The 18,941-nt window shown below is 35.9% G+C and overlaps 1 protein-coding gene across 5 annotated transcripts in view; it reads right to left on the bottom strand.

The window, feature by feature from the left end:
- The window catches only part of IPO11 (importin 11), a 231,220-nt gene that overhangs the window by 140,064 nt on the left and 72,215 nt on the right, over positions 1–18,941 (bottom strand). For all 5 annotated transcript variants that reach the window (XM_038010419.2, XM_073014741.1, XM_007973675.3 and 2 more), the window contains 7 exons: positions 18,399–18,591; positions 17,528–17,680; positions 16,227–16,270; positions 14,139–14,229; positions 12,679–12,726; positions 11,834–11,939; positions 8,173–8,299 (listed from right to left, as the gene is read on the bottom strand). In XM_038010419.2, the coding sequence (XP_037866347.1) occupies positions 8,173–8,299; positions 11,834–11,939; positions 12,679–12,726; positions 14,139–14,229; positions 16,227–16,270; positions 17,528–17,680; positions 18,399–18,591 (762 nt within the window). The remainder of the gene's footprint in view (positions 1–8,172; positions 8,300–11,833; positions 11,940–12,678; positions 12,727–14,138; positions 14,230–16,226; positions 16,271–17,527; positions 17,681–18,398; positions 18,592–18,941) is intronic.

An 18,941-nucleotide genomic window follows, 5' to 3' on the forward strand; every position in this document is an offset into this window, starting at 1 on the left:
TCTCAGTTTCTCATAATTTACTTAACAAGCCTTTAACCCAGTGGGTCCTTCCAGGAAGGAAAATAATTTGCTGTAAAGTATGTGGAGGGCATGGGATCGAGGAAGAAGGAAACAGGAAACCAGGGTGGGGTTGGGCAAACTGGAGGATGTGTAAGTGAAAGGTGCAAAAGGAGACAAGGAAGGAAGGAGTCGGGGAGGAGAAAGAACACAAGCAAATTTCCACCTGTAACCTCAACTACAGTAAATCTTTGAAATATCCCCAAAATATTCTGAGATTTTCTGTTGTTGTTGTTGTTTGTTGTTGTTGTTGTTGTTGTTGTTGTTGTTTTGAGACAGAGTCTCGCTCTGTTGCCCAGGCTGGAGTGCAGTGGTGCGATCTCGGCTCACTGCAAGCTCCGCCTCCCGGGTTCACACCATTCTCCTGCCTCAGCCTCCGAAGTAGCTGGGACTACAGGCGCTCGCCACCATGCCCGGCTAATTTTTTTGTATTTTCAGTAGAGACGGGGTTTCACCGTGTTAGCCAGGATGGTCTAGATCTCCTGACCTCGTGATCCGCCCATCTTGGCCTCCCAAAGTGCTGGGATTACAGGCATGAGCCACTGCGCCCGGCTTATTCTGAGATTTTCTAAATCCCACAGTTCACAAATATAGAAAGGTTTACAATATGCTCCCGACCTCACAAATTTTCCATGTGTACCAGCATGTTACCTGGGCAAATCATATTACAACATAATCTCGTTCTCTTTCAAGTGTTATCTTGGACTTAAATCAGCTAAAATGATTTAAGGAATATCTTAGGCATGGGCTAAGATATTCCTAGTTTCCACATAAAGTAACATGAGCTCAAGACAAGACTAAATTCTGTATGTTAATCTGTGAGATAACATATCTAAAACTTTTATTTCCCAGCTGAGAACCATTACTTTCTTAGATGTTACACTTTCCTTACTTGTTAATAGCAACTGTTTTTTTCTTTCCAGTCATTTTTCAGAAAGTAATCATTTAAAACATTTTACAGGAGCTTCTGAGGTCTTGAGATGCAATTCGGCACCTTCACCAAATGTTAAACACTGCCAAATCTGCAGATTCCAAGAGCCTACAGTGCAGATGTTTTTTCACCTGCTTTTTCCTTTTATTCACTGTCTCCAAAGGCAATGTGAACATTTCCAGATTTTTAACAGATCTAACAAATTTGCTGCCACTAGATCTATCACAAAATGACCTCATGAAAAGACAGGTCAGGTATTGCATCAGAAACTATTTAACAAGGAACTATCATCAGGCACTGTGTTAGGTGCTGTAGAAAAAGCTGAGTAAGCCATGCCCATATAGATCTTACAATGTGGGGAGGAGGAGACTAGATATTAAACAATTACTGATAAAAATGGCTAACTTGAAAACATTAAGCACAGGACAATCCTCTTGAGGACACGGACTATGTGTAAACATCTTTAGTATTTAGTATTGAGTGAATACACAATATTAACAATTCACAGAGACCAAGACATGAAAGTCCCTCAAAAAAGAAACAAGAAATCAAGGCTAGGCATGGTGGCTCACGCCTATAATCCCAGCACTTTGGGAGGCCGAGGCGGGAGGATCACTTGAGGTCAGGAGTTCGAGACCAGACTGGTAGACATGGTGAAACCCCATCTCTACTAAAAAAATACAAAAATCAGCTGGGCATAGTGGCATGTACCTATAATCTCAGCTACTCAGAAGGCTGAGGCACAAGGATCGCTTGAACCTGGGAGGCAAGGGTTGCGGTAAGCTGATTGTGCCACTGCACCCCAGCCTGGGCAACAGAGCAAGACTCCAATTCGGAAAAAGGAAAAAGGAAAGGAAAGGAAATCAAACTGCCAGCACGCTAACCCTTAATTCTCTCGACTTTCCTCCACGAAAGGACCATTTATTCTAGAGATGCACTCCCCGAGCCATAACATTAATGCAAATAAGTATATGAAACAAGACACCTGAATAAAACAATGTGTTTTCCTTCCTAACGAAGGGAAGTCAGTGTAGTATTATGTGCAGAGAAAAAGGTGAAATGAATTAAGAAGACCTGCCTGCATTCCAGTTTGATTGCAAGAACAGAAAGCCAGATCACAAGGGAAAATAAAAAAACACAGACTTTTAAGGAAAGTTAAGAGCATTTTAAATGATGACAAATAAACATAAGGAAAAAAGTCAGCTCTTCCTGAGCTTTAAAAGAAATAAGAGGTACTTACCACAAAGAAATGGAATGAATTTGGCAGCAACTCAAGCAATGGGGGGACAAAATCAAAACTTGAATTTACAGAATGAAGACTTGGGGAGTGTGCTAGAAGACTGGTAGAAAAGGCTAACACATTTCTACTGTGAGTCTACCCTACCCCAGCTGAAACCTCAGAAAATTCACGAAAAGATAACAGGCAATTCCAAATTGGGAGAGTAAGTGCCGTCAAGACATAAGAAACATTGGAAAGATCCCCCAAAGCATGAGAGAAACAGGGAAATGAATGAGAAGAAAATGCAGTCAACAGTACTTCCAAATACTGCTACAAAGGTAAACAGAGCCAGAAACTTCTGTGCATTTGGCAGCAACTCTCGAGCAATGGGTAGAACAAAATCAAACCATGATCATGGCTCACAGCAGCCTTGACCTCTTAGGCTCAAGCAATCCTCCCACCTCAGCCTCCCAAGTAGCTGGGACTACAGGCACATGCCACCATCTCTGGCTAATTTTTGTATTTTTTGTAGAGACAGGGTTTCACCATGTTGCCCAAACTGGTCTTGAATTCCTGGGCTCAAGCAATTTGCCTGCCTTGGCCTTCCAAAGTGCTTGGATTATAGGTGTGAGCTACCACACCCAGCTCAGAAGAAGGTATTGTTATCACAGGATATGACAGCTGCATGTATGTTAATGCCCCAGAAGACCTTCTAGTGGGACAAGATATGGATGTGGAAGACAATGATATTGATGATCCTAACCCTGTGTAGGCCTAGGCTAATGTGTTTGTGTCTTTGATTTAGATTTTAAGAAAAATCATTAGAAGTGGAAAAAATTGTAAAATAAAAAAAGCTTACAGAATGAGGATGTAACAAAGAAAATATTTTTGCACAGATATACAATGTATGTGTATTTTAAGCTAAGTGCTATTACAAAGGAGTCAAGACCTTTAAAAAATTTTTTAAGTAAAGAAGTTACAGGAGGCAGAGCTTGCAGTGAGCCGAGATCGGGCCTCTGCACTCCAGCCTGGACGACAGAGTGAGACTCATCTCAAAAAAACAAACAAACAAAAGTTAGAGTAAGATGTGGTTAGTTTATTGATGAAGAAAGAATATTTTCCAATATATTTAGTGTAGCCTAACCGTACAATGTTTATGAAGTCTACAGTGGTATGCAGTGATTTTCTAGGCTTTCACATTCACCAATCACTCATTCACTGCCTCGCCCAGAGCAACTTCCAAGCCTGCAAGCTCTATTCAAGTTAAGCGCCCTATAGAGGTGTAGCATTTTTTAATCTTTTATACTATGTTCTTACTGTACCTTTTCTGTTTAGACACACCAATACTTACCATCACGTTAAACTGCCTGAAGTATTTAGTACAGTAACATGCTACACTGGTTTGTACCCACAGCCTAGGTAGCCTCTACTATCTCAGATTGTGTAAAAGCACACTTCGTGACGTCCCCACAAGGAGGAAATCGCCTAAGGACGCATTTCTCGGAATAGACCCCTGTCATGCAACAGCACATGACCATATGTCTATGCTGGTTAGTGGTCAACGTGCCCATGAAGATGGCCATTTCTTTGTTTCACAAGCAACCACACCACACCCTCAAACTACAGGCTGATTATACCACAGTTTATATCTTACATAGGCTTTCACAAAAGTGAAAGATTATCCTAATGCTGATTTTCTAGTAATTTACTGCTTATTTTACTGAAGGTAAAGTAAAACTTCCTAAAAAATTTTTTTCTTTCTTTTTTTTTTTCTTTTGAGATGGAATCTTGCTCTGTTGCTCAGGCTGGAGTGTGGTGGTTTGATCTCGGCTCACTGCAACCTCCCCCTGCCAGATTCAAGCAATTGTCCTGCCTCAGCCTCCTGAGTAGCTGCGACTACAATCACCCACCATCATGCCCAGCTAATTTTTGTATCTTTAATGGAGATGGGGTTTCTCCACGTTGGCCAGGCTCAGGTGATCTGCCCACTTTGACCTCCCAAAGTGCTGGGATTACAGGCGTGAGCCACTGTAACCAGCCAAAATGCCCTAAAAACTTCTTTTGAATTTCTGAAACTTAAAAATATAATTAATTCAGAAACCCTACAGCCTAAAGAAGCCCAGTTTAAAGAATCATCTGTAGTCCTGGGAAAAGAAGGTTCCTCTAACCTAAAATTTAGTAATGCTAGTTTATAGTGTGGAAATAACTAATATGTTATAAAGGGGAAAGGAAGGGAGCGTGTAAAAGATATTTTTTAGAAGGTGTTTTGGTCTATTGTATAGAATCCAGGTCGGTAGTTCTCAAATTATGGCACTGGGAACTACTGATATGCTCCAAAAGAGATAGTCTATTAACAATAAGTATAAAACGGTGGTCAATTAACAGTAAGTACAAACACTGGATCACATGCAAAAAAAGTGGCTAATGAAAACACTATTTAATCTTTCATAAACTATGAAAAATGTGTGGGTATTGAAAGCTACAAGAATGCATTTCCTACCAGGTGTGAAGCCTTGCTACAAAAGCTGTTGTCTGAAAAAAAAAAACAACAAAAAACAATATTCAAATAGACTTACACAAGTAGGCCAATGAAACGGAACAAATTCCAGAAACAGGTCCACATGTAAACATGGGATATGACAGAGACAGCCCTATGGACCACTAAGAAAACTATGTATTATTCAAGGAATTACTGTAGTGTTGCTATTCTTATTTTTTAAAAAAGAAAGATGGAAACTTCCTTACATCACACTCAAAAATAAATTTGAGGCAGAATAAAAAACCAAGAGTGAAGAAAAAGGATTTATTTCCAGGCCCAGCGGCTAATGCCTGTAATCTCAACACACTGGGAGGCCAAGGTGGGAAGATAACTTGAGCCCAGAATTCTAGACCAGCATAGACAACACAGTGAGACCTCATCTCTACAAAAAATCAAAACATTAGCCAAGCGTGGTGGTACACTCTTATAGTCCTAGCAACTCGAGAGGCTGACGTGGGACAAATGCTTGAGCCATGGGGTGTCGAGGCTGCAGTGAGTCGTGATCTCGCCACTGCAGTCTAGCTTGGGCAACAGTGAGACCTTGTCTCAAGAAAGAAAAAAAGCAATCAATAAATCTATTAACATGTAAAACCTCTGCTTAACAAAGACAGTAGAAAGAGACCGGAAACATCAGAGGCCACTGGGCAGAGAACGTCTCTTACCTCTGATAGCTGTGTGACAATATAAAATTACTGTCTGATCTAGGAAAATATAATGCAAATAGAGTGACATATTTTTTCGTTTATAACTTTTCCTCAGTGTAGCAACTTGACTTAATCATGTGACACATATGTATACACATACACAATGTTTGTGTATACATTTATATATATAAATGTGTGTTTGCATATATATACACATACATATCTCTATATGGTTGTACACTATTGTGTATATGTATGCATGTATAAGGTATCTCCCCACATTATATTAGCTAGCATTTCTCAAAGGCTGAAAATTAAAGCAGTATGACTTATACATTCTTTAAATGTACTTTAAAAAAAGGCCAAGGTTTACAACATTAACTTGATGCCTTACTAAACAATCTTCTTAACAATTCCTTACAAAATAATAGTGACAGTATAAAGCAAATGCAAAACATGTAAACATGAGATGTAGCCAACAGAAGATATAAAGGGCAAAGGCTGAATCTAAAGCAACATTTCCTCAAAGTATATTCTATCAATACTAATATATTAGTCATGCGGGCTAGTCATAATGCAAATGTACTTTTTTTTTTTTTTTTTTTTTGAGACACAGTCTTTCTCTGTTGCTCAGGCTGGAGTGTAGTGGGGCGATCTCAGCTCACTGCAACCTTTGCCTCCCAGATTCAAGCGATTCTCCTGCCTCAGCCTCCCAAGTAACTGGGACTACAGGTGCGTGCCACCAGGCCCAGCTAATTTTTGTATTTTTAGTAGAGACAGGGTTTCACCATGCTGGCCAGGCTGGTCTTGAAATCCTGACCTCATGATTGGCCCGCCTCAGCCTCCCAAAGTCCTGGGATTACAGGCGTGAGCCACTACGCACACCGCAAATGTACATTTTTAAAGGCTTTGACCAGTTGTGTTACTAAGAGGCCCATTTGAATATTTATCTCAAAGTTTTCCAAACTTATCTGGCCATGAATCCCTTTCTCTCCAGGTACACTTGTTGGTATCTGGTAGAATTAATGTTCTGTTTTTAAGGCGTTGGCTGAAATAATTCATTTTTCTCTTTCCTTTTTTAATAGACTCATTATAAAACAAGTCTAAGACCCAAGCAATTTCTGGGCCCAGTGCAGTGGCTCACGCCTCTAATCCTAACACTTTGGGAGGTTGAGGTGGGTGGATTGTTTCAGTCCAGGTGTTCAAGACCAGCCTGGGCAATGTGGCGAAACACCATCTCTACAAAAAATAGAAAAATCAGCCAGGCGTTGTTGCACATATAGTCCCAGATACCTGGGAGGCTGAGGTGGGAGGATCAGCTGAGCCCAGGACATTGAGGCTATAATGAGCCGTGATCGTACCACTGCACTGCAACCTAGGCAACAGAGAGAGACTCAGTCTCCTAAAACAAAACAAAACAAAGAAAAAAGACAAACTCCAAGCAATTTCTTTATTTCCCAAAGAAAATTTAATTGAAATTTAACCCTTTTGTAACACATCTATAAATCATTTAATATCTTCTCTCTGACAGAAGAGCAAATAATATTTCCAACTAGGAAAGCAAAAATTTAAATCTTACGGTTTATTCTAAAGCTATTACAAAAGAAAATTAATCTTAGCAAATAGAAATTTTAGAAGCAGCTAAGTTATACTAACACATTTCTAAGAATGTAAACCCAGTAAAACACCACAAGGCTCTCTTGTAATTTCCCATACTTAATTAGCATTTAATAATTACAGAATGGTACTTAAATTCTCAAATCATTTACACAAAGCAGATAATACTTAGGTAGAAAATCCAAAGATCAGTTCTATTTGCCTTTGGAATGTATTGTGTTTCTGTAACAAATTCACCTATTTATGTTTTCCTTTAGTGAACACTACATGTAGTTTTCTTTATGTCAGCATATGTAAAAAAAAGAAGTATAGTCCAAGCCTATGCTGAAAGGCAAAAACTAGGTGGGTTCAAACTAAAAATAAGATTCGGCAGGGTAAAGGGAGGGAGACTAAGAAATGATTTAAAAAGATCTTAGCACAATTCAGGGGAGAAAAAAAATCACTTAATTTTACCTAAAACAAATTGAAAATCAGGAAAAGACAATGAACACATATATTAAGTCACTAATATAGTCACCCAGGCATATAGTAAAGCACCAGTAGGAAAAAAGAAAGAAAACTATTCTTTACAACTTAAACTTCTTAAAATCATAGGCCTGTAAAATTACTACTACTATTTCAGTAATTTTATAATAAAGCAGCAAGTCTACTGCTTTGAAGGGGAAAAAAGCAACAAAGAGCTTACTATAAAGTTTTCAGTAACACAAAATCAACAATAATATATGAATACCATAAAGAAAGAAAAATCCCTTAAAAGAGCCCAATAATTCCAAAGGCTTAAAAAAAATTCTCACAAATGAGGGACAAAGAATCAACAGTAAAGATAAAATAAATTATGATGCTATTTCAATGCCAACATCTATCCTGAATTTTAAAAAGAATATATAAGCTATAAAGGGATTTTTTAAACTGCCTTTTTTTTTCTTACTAAGAAATTATAAATTATAACAGTAGAGCTTAATTTTTTTTTCAATGACTAGTAATGGGAAGGGCAAACGATAATCAAAGGATTTTCTACCCTCAAATCAAACTGCTCACCAACGAATAACTAGTGCGGTAAAAGGTCATAAACATTATAAAGAAAGACATAAACTGTTGTGAACTTGATGATTTGCACCGGTGAAACTTTAAAAACTAACTCATTTAAGGCACTTAAGAAACATACCACTAAATCTTGATCTTGAAGCAAGTTACAGATTGCTTCATAAAGCATGGGTCTTAAGTCAGACTTGAATTTCACAGAAATCCACTGACCGATGAGCCAAATCACCCTGCGCCGCAATGGCTTATACCTAAACAGGAAAAAATCATCAAATTAAAATGTTAAATATTTTAAGAGGTCTATTTCATTTAAATGATAATTTATCATTTAAATCTAAAATGTAGTAAGAATGCAATCTGCATTTTTAACATAAAAGCTTAAAAGCCGGTGTGCTGGCTCACGCTTATAATCCCAGCATTTTGGTATGCCACCCAGGAGGACAAATCACTTGAGGCCAGGAGCTGAAGACCAGTGTGGGCAACATGGTGAAACCCCATTTCTACTAAAAATACAAAAATTAGCAGGGCATGGTGGCATGCTCCTGTGGTCCCAGCTTCTTGGGAGGCTGAGGTACAAGAATCCCTTGAAACCCAGGAGACAGAGGTTGGCAATAAGCCAAGATTCTGCCACTGCACTCCAGCCTAGGCGACAGATCAAGGCTCTGTCAAAAAAAATAAAGCTTAAAGGCTACTTCTAAATGTACCACAGTACAAAATATTAACAATGAAGTTCTGATCTAAATAAATTAATATTATTAAAATTTTTAGTATTTAAAAATTTTTTCCTAGGCATATATGTTGCAATCCTGATTCTTTTATCTGAAAGAACCGCAATGTAGATATGTTTCATAAAAACCAAAACCATTTGTTTTTAGCTCAAGTAACCAAAAACAGTGGCAATGCCCCAAACTCTAAAACTGGAAAGCTTCCCAAAAATAATAATAAAGAAGCTCCTGTATTTAATTTTCTACTCCAATTCTGTTAATACTATGAAGATTATTTTCAGAACAATGTAAGAAACTTCTAGGCTTATATAAAACATTCATATAAATTTTGTGGTTTCAACTAAGCTAATTTTGTAAGAGGTACACAATAACAGAATGTGACTCAGATTACCAAAATAACATATATTAACATTTGCAAAACATTTGCAGTAGCATGCATATACACTTCTTTCTCTCATCATCTTTGCTAAAAGAAATGAAAGCTCGGGTAAGGAGAAAAATCATGCAGTTCAAAACATTTGTGTCCAAGAATTTCACTCATGAAGTACCTTATTATGTAAATTTTAGTGGCAAGATGATAAATATTTCTGGGTATAAATGAAACACTTTTTCCCCCCACAAAAAAACCATAGTTCTAAAAGATGATCAAACATATAGGGAAAAAAAATGCTCATTAAAGTTGCAAAAACTGGGCCAGGCGCAGTGGTTTACACCTGTAATCCCAGCTTTTGGGAGGCTGAGGCGAGAAGATCGCTTGAGCTCAGGCAGGAGTTTGAGACCAGCCTGGCCAATATGATAAAACCCTGTCTCTACCAAAACTACAAAAAAACAGCTGGGCATGGTGGCACACGCCATGGTCCCAGCTGCTCAGGAGGCAGAGGTGGGAGGATCACTTGAGCCCAGGAAGTAGAGATTGCAGTGGGTGAACATCATGCCACTGCACTCTAGCCTGGGTGACAAAGTGAGATCCCATCTCAAAAACTAAATACATAAATAAATAAAGTCACAAAAATATGTATGTAAGTATTCCCGATCCCAAGAAGTTTGTAACATACCTAAAGGAATTAAAAAACACAAAGTAGTGCACTAGGACTTTAGAAAAGGAAGAGGAGTAATGGGCAGAGACAGACGGAATCTGAGCAGGTCTTAGAGATAAACAGTATTGGAGCTGGAGGGTAAAAAAATGTCATTTCAAGGGACAGAAACTGTTTGAACCAAGTGACACAGGCAGAAGTAACAACTTGGGTAGAGTGAAGTAAAAGCACCAAAGAATCATCGATTTTGGGAGTAAGACCATATTAGACTCTCTGTTCCAGATAAACAGAATGAAACTCAGAAAGGTAAAATTCCAAAGTCACAGACACATCCAAACAGAGGTAAAATTATAGATCACTTTGCTATTCAATGTGTGCATTGCCTGATCTGTCCCAGACCTACTAAGTTAAAACCTAAACTTTAACAAGATTAACAGGTGACTCCTATGTACATTAAAGTTTGAGAAACACTGGTCTACATCAGCTTTGTCCATTAGAAATACAATGCAGGCCATGTATGTTATTTTAATTTTTTAGTATCCACATTATAAGAGGAAAAAAATGAATAAAACCTTATTAATATTTTTACATATCCCAATATATCCAAAATATTATCATTTCAACATGTAATCAGTAAATATTTTACATGGCTTTAATTTTTAAATTTAAATTAATTAAAATTGGAAAGTTGTTTCCTCAGTTGTACTAAGCACATTTCAAGTGTTCAATAGCCACACGTAGGGAGCTTCTGTACTGGACAGTGAAGATCTTATACTAAATAGCCTCTAGGGTTCAAGGACAACTAAACTGCACATTTGTCTCGCCAATGAAAGTTCTCTTTCCATCAAAGGCTCACTAGCTCCCTGAGACTAAGTCAGAGTCTATTTTATTTAACACTGCCTATGGGACATGGCAAATTCCAAGTGTTAAAAATATATGTTAACTGAATAAATGATTGAATAACTGAAGAGATAAACAGCTACTTACTGGCAAGAATTGGAGTATCTCCAACTCTACAAATTCTGTGGCTCTAAATGTGACCTTCTGTACGTTCATTAGTTTAGTCAACAAATATTAACTGTCTGTCTATGACTACATGCTAAGTATTCTGATAGGCCGCAGGTATACTGAAGTGAATCAGTAGAAGTGTACCCTTCAAACTAAGAAAAACGCCTCTTAGAATTTTTTTAAATTATCCAATTTTAAACTAAGAAATAATTTTATAAACTATGAAAGAGGTTTTTCCTTTCATTTTATGTATTCTACACCTAAAATTTAAGTAAGTAGGCAAGTGCTTAAATGTATCTAAAACGTAAGAATTGGGCTGGCCAGGTGTGGCGGCATGCACCTGTAATCCCCGTTACTCAGTAGACTGAGGCATAAGAATCTCGTGGACCAGGGAGGTAGGTAGAGGTTGCAGTAAGCTGAGACTGCACTACTGCACTCTAGGCTGGGCGACAGAATGAGACTCTGTTTCAAAAAAAAAGCATTGGGCACATGTGCTATTAAATGTACTAAATTCATTTATTTCGTCATTCATAGTGCTAAATGTAATATGAATCTGTACTATTTAATTAGGTACCTCAACTAGAACTTAAAGTGTACTTGAATACTTTTGCCATGATGTCTCTACATTCTACTCTACTGTTTTCCCAGAGACTTGCAGTATGCATTATGTGATCCCAAGACACTCACCTTTCACAGATGTTACTTTGATTAGGCTACTTCTGACACTAGGCATACCTCTTGCTAAGTTTCCAATTGTCTTTTTCTTAGGCGTAGTTTCTTGAACTCAGAGACCTCCATCCTCCCTCATCTTTGCATAAAGTCCTCTTCTCTCACAAACTACCTGATATGTCAAATACTTCCTAGATGTCAAAATTCTTATTCCTTTCCACATAAGACATTACTTAACTCATACGATTGCATTTTTTAAATTGTAAGCCATTTTAATACTTTCCTGTCTTCATTAATAGAATAAATAAGGAAAAGTAAGTGGATAATTAATACAAAATTTTATACTTGCCTATTGTGAATGACTTGTAATTCTGGAAGAAGCTGGTTTTTAAACCACTGATCAAAATCAACACTGTCAAAGAGCTCATAAGCAGCTAATCCAACAGCATTATACACTGAGAAGAAAATTTAAGAAAAAAATTAAAGGTTTCAGATATCAGATCTGCAAATGAGTGTATGAAACATATGTTAATTAAGGGAAACACACAATATGTTAATTAGGGTAATTATTTAAGTAGACATTTTAGAAACATTATTTTACTTCATGTTTTTCCTAAATATTCCTTACTACTTTCAAACAGAAAATTCAATTCATTCTAAAATATTTAAGTCCAACTATAAAAAAGATAAAATAATGGCTGCTTCTAAAATGGATGTAATATTTTATGACCTGGTCCCTCCTTAACTCTCTCCAGTCTCAACTCAACCCTTAACCCCAATGCTTCAGTTAAACCAAAATAGTCACAATTCAAATTCTAACTGTGCTTCCTCCTCTTTCCCTCAAGTCTTTGTATCTTTTGCTCCATCTCCCTGGAATGCACCACCCTCTTTCCACCACCACCTCCGTGCACATGTAACTCTTATTTATCCTTGTGTTCTCCCATTACACTTCTTTGGGAGTCTTTCCTTAGACACACCAAACTACCTGGTGATCATCATCTACTTTAGCATTAACTATCCTGTATAGCATTATTATAATGCATTATCTTTTTACTTGGTTATCTCCCCAATCAGATTGTTCCCATATTTCAGTTACTCTTATATCTCAACACCCTCAGCATAAAATCTACCACAAAACAGACTCTCTATCTACTGAATAAATAAATGCTTCTAAATCACTTAAGTTTAACATACCAGCATCTTTGATTAACAGTGCATTCATATCTTCCACATTTGTGGGTCCTTAAAAAAAAAATAGGTATCAGTAGAAGCAAATAAAACTGGATTTTTAAAAATTTATATTTAAACACAATTTGTTAGTTTACCAATTCAATTAAGTACAGCACATTTCATGGTATCAAACATGGACACAGGTATAAAGGGAAAGTCTAAGTTTTATGATTATCATTAGAGAACACAGGATTAAAAACCAAATGTTATGACAAACAACATTCTAGAAAATATACACTACAAAATGCTAATGTGCTATATACCACAAAATTTTTTTTTTTTTTGAGACAACATCTTGCTTTGTCACCCAGGCTGGAGTACAGTGGAGTGATCTCAGCTCACTGCAGCCTTAACCTCCTGGGCTCAAATGATCCTCTCACCTCAGCCTCCTGAATAGCTGGGACTACAGGTACTCACCACCAGGCCCAGCTAATTTTCCTAATTTTGTAAAGACAGGTTTTTGCCACGTTGTCCAGGCTGGTCTGGAACTCCTGCGCTCAAGTGATCTGCCCACCTCAGCCTCCCAAAGTGCTGGAATTACAGGCGTGAATCACCATGCCTGACCAACACTCACTTCTGACAACATGCTCTTCTCTAGGATACACCACCACACCTGGCATTTTTACAAGGCTTTTACTTCCTCATATCCCTATAGGTGAAAATCTCAGGTTCTGTCCTTAAGATCCTCTTTTGTTTTCCCAAGGTTCCTTATATACATGCACTTCAAAAGTACATCTCTATCTCCTACCACTTCTAATGAGGTAACTGTTTCCTTGTCATGAAGGCTCAAAAGTTTAGGATCATCTTTGATCACTTTTCCTTCCCTAGCACATTCAATCAGTTGCCAAAAGTCAATCAAGTAACAATAGTTACTGAATATGCCCAGCACTGGGAATAAAGTATAAACAAAACAGATGTGATCAATGCCCCTAGGACTTACAGTCTAGCAGAAAAGACAGAAATCATAAATCGATGTTAGTTAATAGGCAGATAATTCATTACTTGTGTATAAAGTGTAATGATCAAGTGTCAAAAACTTACATCAATATTTTCTCTCAAATCCATCATCAATTCTTTCCATTCCCATTGCTACCATTCTGAGAGGCTAACACTTACTATTTTAACCTTTTCTATTTCTCAACAACATGCTCCAGATAGACTTTCTGCAAGCAATACGACTACTGTTTTGCTTTTGCTTCTACTGCATTTATTACAGGAAAATTTATCATCTTCCAAACTATAATTCAAGGTCTATCTCAAATGCCACCCCTTTGGAAGATAGTAAGTTTCAAAATTGTTTTTCTCAAATTCATATTCATTATATGACACAGGAAACAGTACCATATGCATTGTAGGCACTCAGACTATTTCTTAACTAAATGTTAAATAGATTAACTCAAAGTTACTCACAAAATATGCCTTACCTTGAAGTGTTTGCATCATTTCTAGAAGTACAGGAGTAAGAGTCTGATTATATTCATGGAATATATCTATAAATAATACTTCAGTGCATGGCTGGAGAGGGAAAAAGACAAATTTCCCATCAAAACAGTTGCATACTATATTGACTAATTCTATAATAAAGCAAATACTCAATCTTAAAATCCTAGAACTCTGAAAATGTTTCCAACTTTTGATTTGTTAAAAAAAAAAGATTATCATTTTTTGTAACCAACACAAAGGAAAACAAAATCAAATTATAATTAATAAGAGAAACTTGATTTCCTTATTTCAATTATTTGTCATTACGCATTCAAAAACTTAAAACTATGGCAAGAAAAGTATACATTTTAAATTAATCATATCTTAAATTTAAAAAGCATTCTGTAGCCACTCGTTTATAGTTCAGTACTATAAATGGCTGACTATCCAAGAATTTTTTTTTTTTTTTGGAGACAGAGTCTCACTCTGTCACCAGGCTGGAGTACAGTGGCATGATCTCAGCTCACTGCAACCTCCACCTCCTGAGTTCAAGCAATTCCCCTGCGTCAGCCTCCCAAGCAGCTATTACGTATTTTCTTAGCAATGATATAATAAGCAAAAACAGGAACTCCAATTTGCCAAATAGAGTAGTCTTTCTCTTAACAAACACAAGCAGTAACAGAAATTAGCGTTAGCTACATTTAAAAACAAAGATTCATTTGGTTCAAAAAGTATTGAATCGCTTCACATTGCATGCTGGTATCAAAACATCTCATATACCCCATAAATATGTACACCTACTATGTACCCACAAAAAATTTTTTTAACAATTATTTTATTTAAATTAAAAAAAAGGAATCACTAGATGGTTCACAATATTTACATTTTTTAATTAAATTTTTAAGGTTTAGTGTGGTGTTTCAAAAGGAACATTATAGACATACACGCTGAAATAGGGTCAGAGGATGTGTCATCTCAGATATCTACTTCAAAACCATCAACATTGGAAGATGTTTACAGGAAGCTAAAGTAGCCATGAGTTGATAACTAATAAACTAGGTTATCATGAAGGGCTCATTATATTATTCTATTTTTTAGTGTGTTTAAACTTCTCTGTAAGAGAAACTTTTAAAAATTAAAGGAATGAAATTGTTTAAAGTTTTAAAATCCCAGTAATCTCTCTGGTTAACAAACTGTAAGTTTACGAGTCTAAAAACATTAAAGATAATATTTTTAGAAAACAAATAGCAAACTCTGTAAATTATGTAAGCACAAATCTTAAAAAGAACAGCTCAAACATCACATCTGTAATGGCAAAACATTTGTCATATTAATAAATGTGCTGTAAAAGTATCCTCTAACTGAAAGCAATGGGTTGGTCTCTGAGAATTACACTAAGTGGTAAGAGAAATAACATACCAAAAGAAACTTTACTAATGAAATACATAGAAGGAAAAAATTCTAGCTTAAGAGTGGCAGCTTTTACTTTGACAAACATTTTCTGTTTGTGTAATGACAATTATTTCCCAAGCAATGGGAAAGATGAAGAAAAAATTCATTTTCAAACTCCAAGTTAACAAAAAGAAAAAAATTCAGATTAAGTGTCGTAATTTAATATTAATATAGTTCTTAGTTTCTTATAAACAGTTTCTCATCTGTCTGACTTAATGTTGGGAATCTTTAATTTCTTTTCTTTTAAAGAGACAGGGTTTTGCTCTGTAATCCAGGCTGGAATGCAGTGGCATGACCATGGCACACCGCAGCCTCAACCTCCTGGGCTCAAACAATCCTCCTGCCTCAAGACTCCTGAATAGTTGGGACTAGAGGTGTGCGCCACCACTCTGGTCTAATTTTTTTTTTTTCCTTTTTTACTTTTCGCAGAGATAGGGTCTCACTATGTTTACCAGGCTGGTCTTGAACTTCGGGGCTCAAGCAATTCTCCCACCTTGGCTTCCCAAACTGCTAGGATTAAAGTGTGAGCCACCATGCCCAGTAAGTGTTTGGAATCTTTAATAGAGTGTCATTCTTTACTAAGAGCTTTAGAAGGATTAAGCTTTCCCCTATCAATTTTTCTTGCAATTAATACTTACCCTCAAACTATATTTCCAAGAATCTCCTCCTGTTTCTTCCACTGCTGCAATTAAAAATATGTAATGATGACATTTTCAACATCTTGGTTTGGAAAACAAAGATCTGAATAACATCAGTATAATATTTCTGTGAACTGTTCTAAACACAACATGAAGAGCAAATCCTTGGGAACACAGGCCTTACACAGGTTTTGTTACTATATGCTACAGATCACAGCTGTGTATCTCACAGTCGTCTATTAAGTGCTTACTATATCCATCAGCATTCTCATTTTCGACAACAATGCTTTATGGAAAAAAGCTCAAAGTACTTGTCATTTCCAGGGCATCTGCTATCACCTGATCCAATACCATTACAATTCTGAGAATTATTTCATTTCAATACAGTAATCATGTTTCACTAGGTACAAAGATTACTCACATTCTCCATAAATTTCTTGTATTTATAATTAAATTTAAAGTAAAATACTTCAGGGTTCTTAAAAATTTAGGGACTCAATGTTTCATGTTACAATATTGTACGTACTATATAAAGAAAGCAAATCAAAACAAGATGTTTCAGAAAAAAGCAAAAAAAAAAAAAAAAACAAGAAAAGACATGTTGTACAGTACAATCCTGTATTAAAATTATTTTTAAAAACCAAAAGGAAGGCAAAAAATAAGTATTACAAAAAATTTTGGGCACTCTTAAAATATTAGGAAACATGTGTAACTACGCAAGGGCATCCAACCAAAGAGAAAAGGGAGGCTAAAATCTAGCCTATGTCCCACCATAGCGTAAGTAATTCACACACAAGTACTTTATTAGACACATGATTCCTTGATTTTCTACAGCAAGGGTCCCAGTAGACTTATTCCACTTATCTATCCAGTACTAAAATTCAAACAGATACAAAGATGTCCTCTCCAAAAAAAAAAAAAAACTATTCAAAAACCTCCAAATTTCTTTGCAAGAATTTCTACAAATAAAAAATAATATGGAATTAATCACAAAACAGAAACTGACCTGATAAGAGAGTTAATTTTATATTTTTGTTTGAAACTACATATTTGTAAAGGAATCTAAAAACTAAAAACGTCTTTTCCTGGACAAAATTCTACATCATATTTGTGTAAGTCATTCATTTTCTGCTTCTCAATTTGTTCTAAAGGATAACAAAGAAAGAGTAAGTTAATTTTAAAAAACCAAGATTTCCAGATCAAAAGTGCTGTATGAAAATACAATATTATACCTATCACTCAAACAGGTATTTATAGAAAGGGGAGAAAAGTCATGCTAACACTAAGAAATTAATTCTTACTAAAGCCTTCTGGGTCTTCTTCCCACATTGTCAGTTCTTCTTCAGTTAACAGAAAATAATGAGAGACTAATCTTCTACATATCTCTGTTAAAGTAGGATATGTGAAGAATGCCATCTTAATCTTATGGGCTTCAAGAGTTTCAGGGCTGCTATCTGGAAAAATGAAATTTCCAAGTTAATTGTATAGCCAAACATTGTAGCCACACTGGATTATGTAATTTAAATAAACAAAAAATACACTCTCAGGGAAAAAGTTATACTTGTGCATAAATTTTCATTATTATTATAAACAAATCTCAAAGATACTCTTTCCTTACAACACACCCACATCAATCCTGCTTCTGTCTTACCATTACAGCTTGTATATTACCATGCAATACTATCACGCCACATTGAAATGACTTCCTCATATAGAGAGGATATGGGGGGTGTGCGTGTGTTTCTCTCTCCCCCTACCAACAAGACTCCTTCATTCACTTTGGTACACACACATATGAATGAATTTCAAATAATACAACAATTTAACATGTCTAGAAACAACCGCCCTTTATATAAAGTCAAAGAAAGCTCTTATTTGTTCAAATGAATACACCCAGCAATATGAGCAGCAGTGATGACTATAGTACCTAATTCTTAAAAGTCCCTAAGCTTCAACCAATTTGTGCTACAAAAAATGGCTTATTAAATGTACTACATTGTTTTTAAAAGCTAGTATAAACATATTAAAATCTATAATCCTCACCTCTATTTCATGTCCTAGCAACAATTTATTTTTCACACTAAAATAAAAAATTTTAAATTATATAAACATAGCAATTATATCACACTTAAGATTAAAATAATTCTTTTAAACTGTCAGTAAAGCAATTACCTTCAAAATTTTTGGATGGCTTATAAGCATAATTTTTGACAATCATCTTAATAAGATTCATACATTGGACAATGAATCGTTCAAATGTAACGCCTTCACCAACTTCTGTAAAAACATAGCTTACAGAAAATTCCAGTGATCTCTGAATTAGAGGAGTAAATGAAAAGGGATGCTGATCCAAGAAGTCTAAAAGCTGTAAAAAAAAATAAAAATAAAATAAATAAAAACTAAAATGTATTTTCCCCAAATTCATATTGAAATATAATCACTTCAATTATAACTTTACTAACAATCATTTAGCAGTCTGAACCTTAGTGTGGAGTCCACATTCACTCAGTTTTACATGTATCATAACCTTTCTTGAGGAACATCATATAATGTGGATTATGTTAGATTATATCACATAAAAAGAACTTTCTATTATTTTCAGTACAAAAACCAAAACAGACCCAATTCATACTTAATTTTATAACAATGGGTAAATATGATACAAAATGCTTAAATATGCAACAGATAGACCTTTAAAAGTAATAGACTAAGACA

This window comes from Chlorocebus sabaeus, chromosome 4 (genome assembly GCF_047675955.1).
Source record: "Chlorocebus sabaeus isolate Y175 chromosome 4, mChlSab1.0.hap1, whole genome shotgun sequence".
NCBI lineage: Eukaryota > Metazoa > Chordata > Mammalia > Primates > Cercopithecidae > Chlorocebus > Chlorocebus sabaeus.